The sequence below is a fragment of the Mucor mucedo genome (assembly GCF_025094135.1).
Source record: "Mucor mucedo strain NRRL 3635 chromosome Unknown EV154scaffold_12, whole genome shotgun sequence".
NCBI classification, from domain to species: domain Eukaryota; kingdom Fungi; phylum Mucoromycota; class Mucoromycetes; order Mucorales; family Mucoraceae; genus Mucor; species Mucor mucedo.
In genome coordinates, this window is record NW_026252296.1 from 190,002 (window position 1) to 204,084 (window position 14,083).

General features: G+C 41.6%; 4 protein-coding genes across 4 annotated transcripts; all 4 read right to left on the reverse strand.

Annotated features, from left to right (window-relative positions):
- Nucleotides 1-39: 39 nt before the first annotated feature.
- Nucleotides 40-758, reverse strand: EV154DRAFT_413632 (Adaptor protein complex sigma subunit; the record flags this gene model as incomplete). The annotated part of the gene is made up of 4 exons (XM_051595572.1): nucleotides 40-171; nucleotides 236-271; nucleotides 341-471; nucleotides 602-758. Coding segments are annotated over 4 exons (456 nt in total), but the record flags the coding sequence as incomplete, so codon positions are not given.
- Nucleotides 759-942: 184 nt separating this feature from the next.
- Nucleotides 943-3,888, reverse strand: EV154DRAFT_36135 (uncharacterized protein). The gene is made up of 4 exons (XM_051595016.1): nucleotides 3,857-3,888; nucleotides 3,139-3,783; nucleotides 2,636-3,075; nucleotides 943-2,575 (listed from the first exon to the last, which is right to left on the reverse strand). The coding sequence occupies exons 2-4, from the start codon at nucleotides 3,698-3,700 to the stop codon at nucleotides 1,010-1,012; spliced, it is 2,568 nt and encodes an 855-aa protein (XP_051461591.1). The 5' UTR covers nucleotides 3,701-3,783; nucleotides 3,857-3,888; the 3' UTR covers nucleotides 943-1,009.
- EV154DRAFT_496176 (uncharacterized protein) lies at nucleotides 3,386-5,002 on the reverse strand. The gene is made up of 3 exons (XM_051600122.1): nucleotides 4,795-5,002; nucleotides 3,828-4,727; nucleotides 3,386-3,788 (listed from the first exon to the last, which is right to left on the reverse strand). The coding sequence occupies exons 1-2, from the start codon at nucleotides 4,978-4,980 to the stop codon at nucleotides 3,828-3,830; spliced, it is 1,086 nt and encodes a 361-aa protein (XP_051461592.1). The 5' UTR covers nucleotides 4,981-5,002; the 3' UTR covers nucleotides 3,386-3,788.
- Nucleotides 5,003-5,603: 601 nt separating this feature from the next.
- Nucleotides 5,604-13,564, reverse strand: EV154DRAFT_436999 (uncharacterized protein; the record flags this gene model as incomplete). The annotated part of the gene is made up of 10 exons (XM_051596838.1): nucleotides 13,463-13,564; nucleotides 12,717-13,409; nucleotides 12,006-12,662; nucleotides 11,259-11,951; nucleotides 10,549-11,205; nucleotides 9,838-10,494; nucleotides 9,127-9,783; nucleotides 8,525-9,072; nucleotides 7,672-7,816; nucleotides 5,604-6,162 (listed from the first exon to the last, which is right to left on the reverse strand). Coding segments are annotated over exons 2-10 (5,175 nt in total), but the record flags the coding sequence as incomplete, so codon positions are not given.
- Between the last annotated feature and the right edge of the window lie 519 nt (nucleotides 13,565-14,083).

Genomic DNA, 14,083 nt, shown 5'->3' on the forward strand with positions numbered 1-14,083 from the left:
GAAAGTATTTCCTCCAATTTATTTAATTATGTGTGATATCTATGCAGCCTTAGGCTCGTTTCCTTCTTGCTCCTCAAACTGATCCTCCTGTGTAATCACTCTCAAGACCGACTTTTTGCTGGTCTCTTGTAATTCACCTGCGATAAGTAATTCGTCCAAAATAAAATATGCCTGAAAGGGAAGCAGCATTAAATTTTTTTTTATGATTTATGTATTCTACTTTATATCTTTGTACCTTTTGAAAGTTGAAAATCAAATCCAGCTCACATACCTAAATAAAAGCGACAAACAAAATTTAGAGGGAAAGTAAGACGGTATTGTACCCCCAAGTTGTACTTACATTTCCAAAATAGCGATCAAGAATTTCGACATAACGATGGATAATCTCGAGCGTAATGAGTTCGTTATCATCTGAATTGATGCCAGCTACAAAAAAAAGACTTGCGTATCTATTCGCCAAATAACACTTTTCTTTTAGCCTTCTTGTCCTTTCTTTATCTTTGTCGTGTTTATTTACCTTCTGTAAACAATTTTTTGGTCTTTTTTAGGGAAAAGAAAGAGTTAGACTACAAAATGAAGGAATAAAAGATCTAGTGTTTACCTTTGTATTCGAGGAAATTACACATCTTTACTCTTCTAGCCAAGACAAGTTGTGTGGCATCTTTGACAATTTTGGCTTTTTCTTTTGGTGGAATGGTAACGAACCATTTTGTGAGACGAACTTTGCCTTGTCTACTAACAAGTAATAACCAATTAATCTACGAGGGACAAAGAAAGTCATGTCAACGTTGGTGAAAAATAAAAATAAAAGATAGATGATTAGCTTACTGGCATTTGGGAATCAGTTTATATATAAAAAGGAAAAGAGAGATAACTTTATTTTCCCCGGTGTTGCGACATAAAATAAAAAGTACCGCACTTTAAGTGACCATCAATGCAATAACACTTTTTTTTTAATTTAAAATTTTATTTAAATAATTTGATAATAATAGAAAATACTAGCTAAAGTTTAACCAATAATGGCGTGAGAGACGGTTTCGGCAGTTTCAGTAACGGTAGAGACGACTCTTTGGAACCAAGAGCGAGTGACAGGTACTTCGATCTTTGTATAAACAACTTCGGATTCATAGTAGAAAGACTCGAAACTTTCAGAGAAAATATCAAGAGCAGAGAACTCCAAATCAAATACTTCGGAAGTGTAAACACCAGAACTGTATACACCAGAAGCATATGCAGCAGAGGCACCGGCACCGGCAACGGCGACAGCAGAGACATCAGCCTCAGCAGCACCAGAAGCTTCCAAACCGTAACGGTTAATCAAGACAGTCTTGGATCCATTCTCCTTGGCAGCAGCGAGAATCTTGGGGTTAGAAGAAACAACAGCAAGTTCACTGGCGTCATTCAAACCGAGGAGCATAGCAGTGTTGCTGACGACGGTGACTTCTTCACTGGTACCATTGTTGATAGTACAGGCAGCAAACATGTCAGCCGTAAACTGGGCGTGCCAGCAAAGACAACCGCTACGAGCAAGATCCATCATTGTACGAATACTGAATGCATGAGAAATAGCAACGGCATAGACACCATCGAGTTGTTTGATCTTGCGGATACTGGCAGATGCATCTTCAAAGAGTTCCAGCTTGAGCCAGGCAGAACAGAGTGTAATCAACTCAGATTCGGTAAAGGCGGATTCAATAGAGAATTCGACCAAGATTAATCTCAAGGCATTGAGAAGAATAGTGCTGTCAGAGACAGAGTATCTAGCTTCAATACGAAGTTGGAGGTAAAGACTGTACCAACGGATAATGAATTGTTGGACATTGATATGAGCAAAAGTACAGGCGCTCTTCTTGTTGACGAGTAGATACCAAGCCTTGGAGATAGAAGCGCGATAGTTGACGACAGAATCAATCAAGTCGAAAGCAAATACCTTGACACCCTTGAAAGATGCAGGGATACGAGTAGTCTCAACCCAAGTGATTGTCTTTCCTTCGAATCCAGCAGAGATAGCAGTCTCGGTAGTAGATTCAATAGCAGTACAGGTCTTGCGTCTAGATTGCTCTTCGATGACTTGGATCTTTTCTTGGATCAATTCAACATCTGTGGTAGAAACAACTTGTTCAATAACAGTGACTTGTTCAGAAACAATAGTATAGATGGTATCCAAGGATTCAATAGCTTGTTTTTGAGTAGCCTTAACAGTACTAATGATTTGAGCATCACATTCCTTGGGAACAGAGTAATCTAAAGCAGCCTTGGACTCCTTGATAATAACTTGAGCTTCGTCGAGAGAACTAGTAATAACCTTTTGGACTTCGGTCTTGTAATGTTCACCATCGACAGGGATAGCTCTGATTCTTCCATAGAAGACATCATACCATGCACTAAATCTGGACTTGGTAGCTTCGACTGTGATAGTCAAAGCCTTACGAGTTTCAGTTTCGGCTTGTTCAACAGTTTCGTAGATAATTTCATCCTTGGTCACGGGCTTAGTAACAATAACAGAACCTGTATGAATAATTTCAGTGCTGGGCTTAGTGACAATGATAGTCGTGTCCTTGGTAGGCTTGGTGATCTTGATAGGCTTGCAAACGTTGACAGTTTCGTGCTTAACGTGTTCAATAGGCTTGGTAGCAATAACAGTTACTTCAGATTCAGTAACACCAGCATCCTTGTAGACAACAGTCTTGGCTTCAACAAGTTCAACCTCGACAGCCTTCTTGAAGTCTTCCTGGACGGTATGGACATCAATCTTGGTAACTTCAGAACCAGGGACATAGGTTTCCTTGACAGTCTTCTTGATTTCGTCAACTTGAGATCCAATAGAGACTTGGAGCTTGTCGTAGAAAGCAATAGAATCAATAGGCTTAGTGTCCTTGGAACCAGAGACAGGTAACTCGGTCTTGGACTTCTCAAGGACAACTTGGAGCTTAGCCTCTTCTTCAACAATAACGGCATTTACGTCCTCGGCACAATCACCGACTTCGAGCATACTATTAATCTTTTCAATGAAATGAACGAACCATCCATTAGTCTTTTCAGAAACAACTTCGATATGTTCGACAGTTTCAATAACTTCAGCTATAGAAACAAGTTAGTACCAAAAATTCAAACATATTTATAAAACAAAACACTCACTTGAAAGCTTCTCTTCGACAACAACATCGGTTTGCTTCTTGACGTCTTCAACAATGATAACATCGGCGTGCTTCTTAACTTCTTCAACAACGGTAACACCTTCAACAGGCTTGGTAACAATAACAGTAGTGTCCTTAGTGGTAGCCTTGGTAGGCTTGCAGACATTAACAGTCTCGTGCTTGACATGCTCAATAGGCTTGGTAGCAATGACAGTAACCTCAGACTCAGTAACACCAGCATCCTTGTAGACAACAGTCTTGGCTTCAACAATTTCAACCTCGACAGCCTTCTTGAAATCTTCCTTGACAGTATGAACATCAATCTTGGTAACTTCAGAACCAGGGACATAGGTTTCCTTGACAGTCTTCTTGATTTCGTCAACTTGAGATCCAATAGAGACTTGGAGCTTGTCGTAGAAAGCAATAGAATCAATAGGCTTAGTATCCTTGGAACCAGAGACAGGTAACTCGGTCTTGGACTTCTCAAGGACAACTTGGAGCTTAGCCTCTTCTTCAACAATAACGGCATTTACGTCCTCGGCACAATCACCGACTTCGAGCATACTATTAATCTTTTCAATGAAATGAACGAACCATCCGTTAGTCTTTTCAGAAACAACTTCGATATGTTCGACAGTTTCGATAACTTCAACTAAAGCAAAAGAAGATTTAATATAAACATATTAATTTTTATAAAAATAGAAATAAAAATAGCTTACCAGGGAGCTTTTCTTCAACGACAACTATAGAATCTTTCTTTACTACTTCGGCTTCAACAACCTTGACTTCACCTTCGACAATCTTAACTTCACCTTCGACAATCTTGACTTCACCTTCAACGATCTTCACTTCACCTTCAACAATCTTCACTTCACCTTCAACAATCTTCACTTCACCTTCAACAATCTTCACTTCACCTTCAACAATCTTAACTTCACCTTCAACAACTTCATCCTTCACAACTTCAACAACCTCATCAACGACACCACAAGGCTTCTTAACATCATGAATGACTTCAGTAACCTTCTTGATATCTTCAACAACGATAACCTCACCCACAACAGGCTTGGTTACAAAGACGTTAGCGTCCTTGGTAGCAGGCTTCCAAACATTGACGGTTTCGTGCTTGACATGTTCAATAGGCTTGGCAGCAATGACAGTAACCTCAGACTCAGTAACACCAGCATCCTTGTAGACAACAGTCTTGGCTTCAACAAGTTCAACCTCGACAGCCTTCTTGAAGTCTTCCTTGACAGTGTGGACATCAATCTTGGTGACCTCGGATTCAGGAGCATAGCTATCCTTGACAGTCTTCTTGACCTCTTCGACTTGAGTTTCGATAGAGACCTGGAGCTTATCATAGAATGCAATGGAATCAGTGGTTTCAGTGGTAGTATCCTTGGTTTCAGAGACAGGCAATTCCTTCTTGGACTTATCAAGAACAACTTGGAGCTTGGCCTTTTCTTCAACAATGACAGCATCAACGGCTTCGGGAGTCTCACCAACTTCAATCATGCCATTAACCTTCTCAACTAACTTACCGAACCAGGTGTTGGTCTTGTCAGTGACAACTTCAATGTGTTCAACAGTCTCGATAACTTCAGCTGAAAAAAAATGTTAGCATATTATTAGAAAAAAGAAAAGAAATACGACTTACTAGAAAGCTTCTCTTCAACAACAACATCGGTTTGCTTCTTGACATCTTCAACAATGATGACATCGGCGTGCTTCTTAACTTCTTCAACAACGGTAACACCTTCAACAGGCTTGGTAACAATGACAGTAGTGTCCTTGGTGACAGGCTTGGTAGGCTTGCAGACATTGACAGTCTCGTGCTTGACATGTTCAATAGGCTTGGTAGCAATAACAGTAACCTCAGACTCGCTGACACCAGCATCCTTGTAGACAACAGTCTTGGCTTCAACAAGTTCAACCTCGACGGCCTTCTTGAAGTCTTCCTTGACAGTGTGGACATCAATCTTGGTTACTTCGGATTCAGGAGCATAGCTATCCTTGACAGTCTTCTTGACCTCTTCGACTTGAGTTTCGATAGAGACCTGGAGCTTATCATAGAATGCAATGGAATCAGTGGTTTCAGTGGTAGTATCCTTGGTTTCAGAGACAGGCAATTCCTTCTTGGATTTATCAAGAACAACTTGGAGCTTGGCCTTTTCTTCAACAATGACAGCATCAACGGCTTCGGGAGTTTCACCAACTTCAATCATGCCATTAACCTTCTCAACTAAATCACCAAACCAAGTGTTGGTCTTGTCAGTGACAACCTCGATGTGTTCAACAGTCTCGATAACTTCAGCTGTAAAAACATGTTAGTATATTATTAAAAAAAAAGAAGACAGATGCAACTTACTAGAAAGCTTCTCTTCGACGACAACATCAGTTTCCTTCTTGACATCTTCAACAATGATGAGTTCGGCTTGCTTCTTAACCTCTTCAACAACGGTAACACCTTCAACAGGCTTAGCAACAATGACAGTAGTGTCCTTGGTGACAGGCTTGGTAGGCTTGCAGACATTGACAGTCTCGTGCTTGACGTGCTCAATAGGCTTGGTAGCAATGACAGTAACCTCAGACTCGCTGACACCAGCATCCTTGTAGACAACAGTCTTGGCTTCAACAAGTTCAACCTCGACGGCCTTCTTGAAGTCTTCCTTGACAGTGTGGACATCAATCTTGGTTACTTCGGATTCAGGAGCATAGCTATCCTTGACAGTCTTTTTAACCTCTTCGACTTGAGTTTCGATAGAGACTTGGAGCTTGTCATAGAAAGCAATAGAATCAGTGGTTTCAGTGGTAGTATCCTTGGTTTCAGAGACAGGCAATTCCTTCTTGGATTTATCAAGAACAACTTGGAGCTTGGCCTTTTCTTCGACAATGACAGCATCAACGGCTTCGGGAGTTTCACCAACTTCAATCATGCCATTAACCTTCTCAACTAAATCACCAAACCAAGTGTTGGTCTTGTCAGTGACAACCTCGATGTGTTCAACAGTCTCGATAACTTCAGCTGAAAAAAAACGTTAGTATATTATTAAAAAAAAAGAAGACAGATGCAACTTACTAGAAAGCTTCTCTTCGACGACAACATCAGTTTCCTTCTTGACATCTTCAACAATGATGACATCGGCTTGCTTCTTAACCTCTTCAACAACGGTAACACCTTCAACAGGCTTAGCAACAATGACAGTAGTGTCCTTGGTGACAGGCTTGGTAGGCTTGCAGACATTGACAGTCTCGTGCTTGACATGTTCAATAGGCTTGGTAGCAATGACAGTAACCTCAGACTCAGTAACACCAGCATCCTTGTAGACAACAGTCTTGGCTTCAACAAGTTCAACCTCGACAGCCTTCTTGAAGTCTTCCTGGACGGTATGGACATCAATCTTGGTAACTTCAGAACCAGGGACATAGGTTTCCTTGACAGTCTTCTTGATTTCGTCAACTTGAGATCCAATAGAGACTTGGAGTTTGTCGTAGAAAGCAATAGAATCAATAGGCTTAGTATCCTTGGAACCAGAGACAGGTAACTCGGTCTTGGACTTCTCAAGGACAACTTGGAGCTTAGCCTCTTCTTCAACAATAACGGCATTTACGTCCTCGGCACAATCACCGACTTCGAGCATACTATTAATCTTTTCAATGAAATGAACGAACCATCCATTAGTCTTTTCAGAAACAACTTCGATATGTTCGACAGTTTCAATAACTTCAGCTATAGAAACAAGTTAGTACCAAAAATTCAAACATATTTATAAAACAAAACACTCACTTGAAAGCTTCTCTTCGACAACAACATCGGTTTGCTTCTTGACATCTTCAACAATGATAACATCGGCGTGCTTCTTAATTTCTTCAACAACGGTAACACCTTCAACAGGCTTAGCAACAATGACACTAGTGTCCTTGGTAATAGGCTTGGTAACTACGACAGTAGTGTCCTTGGTTGTAGGCTTAGTAGGCTTACAGACATTGACTGTCTCGTGCTTGACGTGCTCAATAGGCTTGGTAGCAATGACAGTAACCTCAGACTCGCTGACACCAGCATCCTTGTAGACAACAGTCTTGGCTTCAACAAGTTCAACCTCGACGGCCTTCTTGAAGTCTTCCTTGACAGTATGAACATCAATCTTGGTGACCTCGGATTCAGGAGCATAGCTATCCTTGACAGTCTTCTTGACCTCTTCGACTTGAGTTTCGATAGAGACCTGGAGCTTATCATAGAATGCAATGGAATCAGTGGTTTCAGTGGTAGTATCCTTGGTTTCAGAGACAGGCAATTCCTTCTTGGACTTATCAAGAACAACTTGGAGCTTGGCCTTTTCTTCAACAATGACAGCATCAACGGCTTCGGGAGTCTCACCAACTTCAATCATGCCATTCACCTTCTCAACTAACTTACCGAACCAGGTGTTGGTCTTGTCAGTGACAACCTCGATGTGTTCAACAGTCTCGATAACTTCAGCTGAAAAAAAACGTTAGTATATTATTAAAAAAAAAGAAGACAGATGCAACTTACTAGAAAGCTTCTCTTCGACGACAACATCAGTTTCCTTCTTGACATCTTCAACAATGATGACATCGGCTTGCTTCTTAACCTCTTCAACAACGGTAACACCTTCAACAGGCTTAGCAACAATGACAGTAGTGTCCTTGGTGACAGGCTTGGTAGGCTTGCAGACATTGACAGTCTCGTGCTTGACATGCTCAATAGGCTTGGTAGCAATGACAGTAACCTCAGACTCAGTAACACCAGCATCCTTGTAGACAACAGTCTTGGCTTCAACAAGTTCAACCTCGACAGCCTTCTTGAAATCTTCCTTGACAGTGTGAACATCAATCTTGGTAACTTCAGAACCAGGGACATAGGTTTCCTTGACAGTCTTCTTGATTTCGTCAATTTGAGATCCAATAGAGACTTGGAGCTTGTCGTAGAAAGCAATAGAATCAATAGGCTTAGTGTCCTTGGAACCAGAGACAGGTAACTCGGTCTTGGACTTCTCAAGGACAACTTGGAGCTTAGCCTCTTCTTCAACAATAACGGCATTTACGTCCTCGGCACAATCACCGACTTCGAGCATACTATTAATCTTTTCAATGAAATGAACGAACCATCCATTAGTCTTTTCAGAAACAACTTCGATATGTTCCACAGTTTCAATAACTTCAGCTATAGAAACAAGTTAGTACCAAAAATTCAAACATATTTATAAAACAAAACACTCACTTGAAAGCTTCTCTTCGACAACAACATCGGTTTGCTTCTTGACATCTTCAACAATGATAACATCGGCGTGCTTCTTAATTTCTTCAACAACGGTAACACCTTCAACAGGCTTAGCAACAATGACACTAGTGTCCTTGGTAATAGGCTTGGTAACTACGACAGTAGTGTCCTTGGTTGTAGGCTTAGTAGGCTTACAGACATTGACAGTCTCGTGCTTGACATGTTCAATAGGCTTGGTAGCAATGACAGTAACCTCAGACTCAGTAACACCAGCATCCTTGTAGACAACAGTCTTGGCTTCAACAAGTTCAACCTCGACGGCCTTCTTGAAGTCTTCCTTGACAGTGTGGACATCAATCTTGGTTACTTCGGATTCAGGAGCATAGCTATCCTTGACAGTCTTTTTAACCTCTTCGACTTGAGTTTCGATAGAGACTTGGAGCTTGTCATAGAAAGCAATGGAATCAGTGGTTTCAGTGGTAGTATCCTTGGTTTCAGAGACAGGCAATTCCTTCTTGGATTTATCAAGAACAACTTGGAGCTTGGCCTTTTCTTCGACAATGACAGCATCAACGGCTTCGGGAGTTTCACCAACTTCAATCATGCCATTAACCTTCTCAACTAAATCACCGAACCAGGTGTTGGTCTTGTCAGTGACAACTTCAATGTGTTCAACAGTCTCGATAACTTCAGCTGTAAAAACATGTTAGTATATTATTAAAAAAAAAGAAGACAGATGCAACTTACTAGAAAGCTTCTCTTCGACGACAACATCTGTTTGCTTCTTGACATCTTCAACAATGATGACATCGGCGTGTTTCTCAACCTCTTCAACAACCGTAACACCTTCAACAGGCTTAGCAACAATGACAGTAGTGTCCTTGGTGACAGGCTTGGTAGGCTTACAGACATTAACTGTCTCGTGCTTGACGTGCTCAATAGGCTTGGTAGCAATAACAGTAACCTCAGACTCAGTAACACCAGCATCCTTGAAGACAACAGTCTTGGCTTCAACAAGTTCAACCTCGACAGCCTTCTTGAAGTCTTCCTTGACAGTATGAACATCAATCTTGGTGACTTCGGATTCAGGAGCATAGCTATCCTTGACAGTCTTCTTAACCTCTTCGACTTGAGTTTCGATAGAAACTTGAAGCTTGTCATAGAAAGCAATGGAATCAGTGGTTTCAGTGGTAGTATCCTTGGTTTCAGAGACAGGCAATTCCTTCTTGGACTTATCAAGAACAACTTGGAGCTTGGCCTTTTCTTCAACAATGACAGCATCAACGGCTTCGGGAGTTTCACCAACTTCAATCATGCCATTGACCTTCTCAACTAACTTACCGAACCAGGTGTTGGTCTTGTCAGTGACAACCTCGATGTGTTCAACAGTCTCGATAACTTCAGCTGTAAAAACATGTTAGTATATTATTAAAAAAAAAGAAGACAGATGCAACTTACTAGAAAGCTTCTCTTCGACGACAACATCAGTTTGCTTCTTGACATCTTCAACAATGATGACATCGGCGTGCTTCTTAACTTCTTCAACAACGGTAACACCTTCAACGGGCTTGGTAACAATGACAGTAGTGTCCTTGGTGGTAGGCTTGGTAGGCTTGCAGACATTGACTGTCTCGTGCTTGACATGCTCAATAGGCTTGGTAGCAATGACAGTAACCTCAGACTCGCTGACACCAGCATCCTTGAAGACAACAGTCTTGGCTTCAACAAGTTCAACCTCGACAGCCTTCTTGAAGTCTTCCTTGACAGTGTGGACATCAATCTTGGTTACTTCGGATTCAGGAGCATAGCTATCCTTGACAGTCTTTTTAACCTCTTCGACTTGAGTTTCGATAGAGACTTGGAGCTTGTCATAGAAAGCAATAGAATCAGTGGTTTCAGTGGTAGTATCCTTGGTTTCAGAGACAGGCAATTCCTTCTTGGATTTATCAAGAACAACTTGGAGCTTGGCCTTTTCTTCAACAATGACAGCATCAACGGCTTCGGGAGTCTCACCAACTTCAATCATGCCATTCACCTTCTCAACTAACTTACCGAACCAGGTGTTGGTCTTGTCAGTGACAACCTCGATGTGTTCAACAGTCTCGATAACTTCAGCTGAAAAAAAATGTTAGTATATTATTAAAAAAGGGGAAAAAAAATGCAACTTACTAGAAAGCTTCTCTTCAACGACAACATCGGTTTGCTTCTTGACATCTTCAACAATGATGACATCGGCGTGCTTCTTAACTTCTTCAACAACGGTAACACCTTCAACGGGCTTGGTAACAATGACAGTAGTGTCCTTGGTGGTAGGCTTGGTAGGCTTACAGACATTGACTGTCTCGTGCTTGACATGCTCAATAGGCTTGGTAGCAATGACAGTAACCTCAGACTCAGTAACACCAGCATCCTTGTAGACAACAGTCTTGGCTTCAACAAGTTCAACCTCGACAGCCTTCTTGAAGTCTTCCTTGACAGTGTGAACATCAATCTTGGTGACTTCGGATTCAGGAGCATAGCTATCCTTGACAGTCTTCTTAACCTCTTCGACTTGAGTTTCGATAGAGACTTGGAGCTTATCATAGAAAGCAATAGAATCAGTGGTTTCAGTGGTAGTATCCTTGGTTTCAGAGACAGGCAATTCCTTCTTGGATTTATCAAGAACAACTTGGAGCTTGGCCTTTTCTTCAACAATGACAGCATCAACGGCTTCGGGAGTTTCACCAACTTCAATCATGCCATTGACCTTCTCAACTAACTTACCGAACCAGGTGTTGGTCTTGTCAGTGACAACCTCGATGTGTTCAACAGTCTCGATAACTTCAGCTGTAAAAACATGTTAGTATATTATTAAAAAAAAGAAGACAGATGCAACTTACTAGAAAGCTTCTCTTCGACGACAACATCAGTTTGCTTCTTGACATCTTCAACAATGATGACATCGGCGTGTTTCTCAACCTCTTCAACAACCGTAACACCTTCAACAGGCTTAGCAACAATGACAGTAGTGTCCTTGGTGACAGGCTTGGTAACAATGACAGTAGTGTCCTTGGTTGTAGGCTTAGTAGGCTTACAGACATTGACTGTCTCGTGCTTGACATGTTCAATAGGCTTGGTAGCAATGACAGTAACCTCAGACTCAGTAACACCAGCATCCTTGTAGACAACAGTCTTGGCTTCAACAAGTTCAACCTCGACAGCCTTCTTGAAGTCTTCCTTGACAGTATGAACATCAATCTTGGTGACTTCGGATTCAGGAGCATAGCTATCCTTGACAGTCTTCTTAACCTCTTCGACTTGAGTTTCGATAGAGACTTGGAGCTTGTCATAGAAAGCAATAGAATCAGTGGTTTCAGTGGTAGTATCCTTGGTTTCAGAGACAGGCAATTCCTTCTTGGACTTATCAAGAACAACTTGGAGCTTGGCCTTTTCTTCAACAATGACAGCATCAACGGCTTCGGGAGTTTCACCAACTTCAATCATGCCATTAACCTTCTCAACTAAATCACCAAACCAAGTGTTGGTCTTGTCAGTGACAACCTCGATGTGTTCAACAGTCTCGATAACTTCAGCTGTAAAAACATGTTAGTATATTATTAAAAAAAAAGAAGACAGATGCAACTTACTAGAAAGCTTCTCTTCGACGACAACATCAGTTTGCTTCTTGACATCTTCAACAATGATGACATCGGCGTGCTTCTTAACTTCTTCAACAACGGTAACACCTTCAACGGGCTTGGTAACAATGACAGTAGTGTCCTTGGTGACAGGCTTGGTAGGCTTACAGACATTAACTGTCTCGTGCTTGACGTGCTCAATAGGCTTGGTAGCAATGACAGTAACCTCAGACTCGCTGACACCAGCATCCTTGTAGACAACAGTCTTGGCTTCAACAAGTTCAACCTCGACGGCCTTCTTGAAGTCTTCCTTGACAGTGTGGACATCAATCTTGGTGACCTCGGATTCAGGAGCATAGCTATCCTTGACAGTCTTCTTAACCTCTTCGACTTGAGTTTCGATAGAGACTTGGAGCTTGTCATAGAAAGCAATAGAATCAGTGGTTTCAGTGGTAGTATCCTTGGTTTCAGAGACAGGCAATTCCTTCTTGGACTTATCAAGAACAATTTGGAGCTTGGCCTTTTCTTCAACAATGACAGCATCAACGGCTTCGGGAGTTTCACCAACTTCAATCATGCCATTCACCTTCTCAACTAACTTACCGAACCAGGTCTTGGTCTTGTCAGTGACAACCTCGATGTGTTCAACAGTCTCGATAACTTCAGCTGAAAAAAAATGTTAGTATATTATTAAAAAAGGGGAAAAAAAATGCAACTTACTAGAAAGCTTCTCTTCAACGACAACATCGGTTTGCTTCTTGACATCTTCAACAATGATGACATCGGCGTGCTTCTTAACTTCTTCAACAACGGTAACACTTTCAACAGGCTTGGTAACAATGACAGTAGTGTCCTTGGTGACAGGCTTGGTAACAACGACAGTAATGTCCTTGGTTGTAGGCTTAGTAGGCTTACAGACATTGACAGTCTCATGCTTGACATGCTCAATAGGCTTGGTAGCAATGACAGTAACCTCAGACTCGCTGACACCAGCATCCTTGTAGACAACAGTCTTGGCTTCAACAAGTTCAACCTCGACGGCCTTCTTGAAGTCTTCCTTGACAGTGTGGACATCAATCTTGGTGACCTCGGATTCAGGAGCATAGCTATCCTTGACAGTCTTCTTAACCTCTTCAACTTGAGTTTCGATAGAGACTTGGAGCTTATCATAGAAAGCAATGGAATCAGTGGTTTCAGTGGTAGTATCCTTGGTTTCAGAGACAGGCAATTCCTTCTTGGACTTATCAAGAACAACTTGGAGCTTGGCCTTTTCTTCGACAATGACAGCATCAACGGCTTCGGGAGTTTCACCAACTTCAATCATGCCATTGACCTTCTCAACTAAATCGCCAAACCAAGTGTTGGTCTTGTCAGTAACAACTTCAATGTGTTCGACAGTCTCGATAACTTCAGCTGTAAAGATATATTAGTATATTATCAAAAGAGATACAAACAATTCAACTTACTAGAAAGCTTCTCTTCGACGACAACATCGGTTTGCTTCTTGACGTCCTCAACAACAATGACATCAGCGTGCTTCTTAACCTCTTCAACAACGGTAACACCTTCAACAGGCTTAGCAACAATGACAGTAGTGTCCTTGGTGACAGGCTTAGTAGGCTTGCAGACATTGACAGTCTCGTGCTTGACGTGCTCAATAGGCTTGGTAGCAATGACAGTAACCTCAGACTCAGTAACACCAGCATCCTTGTAGACAACAGTCTTGGCTTCAACAAGTTCAACCTCGACGGCCTTCTTGAAGTCTTCCTTGACAGTGTGGACATCAATCTTGGTTACTTCGGATTCAGGAGCATAGCTATCCTTGACAGTCTTCTTGACCTCTTCGACTTGAGTTTCGATAGAGACTTGGAGTTTGTCATAGAAAGCAATGGAATCAGTGGTTTCAGTGTTAGTATCCTTGGTTTCAGAGACAGGCAATTCCTTCTTGGACTTATCAAGAACAACTTGGAGCTTGGCCTTTTCCTCAACAATGACAGCATCAACGGCTTCGGGAGTTTCACCAACTTCAATCATGCCATTAACCTTCTCAACTAAGTCGCCAAACCAAGTGTTGGTCTTGTCAGTGA

Excerpts from the sequence above, each read along its gene's own strand:
- EV154DRAFT_36135 (XM_051595016.1), bottom strand. The coding sequence starts at position 3,700 with ATGCTCGAAGTCGGTGATTGTGCCGAGGACGTAAATGCCGTTATTGTT. Across the intron at positions 3,076-3,138 it reads TGTCGAAGAGAAGCTTTCAA|TTATTGAAACTGTCGAACAT; the intron begins GTGAGTGTTTTG and ends CTATAGCTGAAG. Across the intron at positions 2,576-2,635 it reads AATCTGAAGTAACTGTTATT|ATCACCAAGCCTACCAAGGA; the intron begins GCTACCAAGCCT and ends AAGCCTATCAAG.
- EV154DRAFT_496176 (XM_051600122.1), bottom strand. The coding sequence starts at position 4,980 with ATGTCAAGCACGAGACTGTCAATGTCTGCAAGCCTACCAAGCCTGTCA. Across the intron at positions 4,728-4,794 it reads TGTTGAAGAGAAGCTTTCTA|ACTGTTGAACACATTGAAGT; the intron begins GTAAGTCGTATT and ends GAAGTTATCGAG.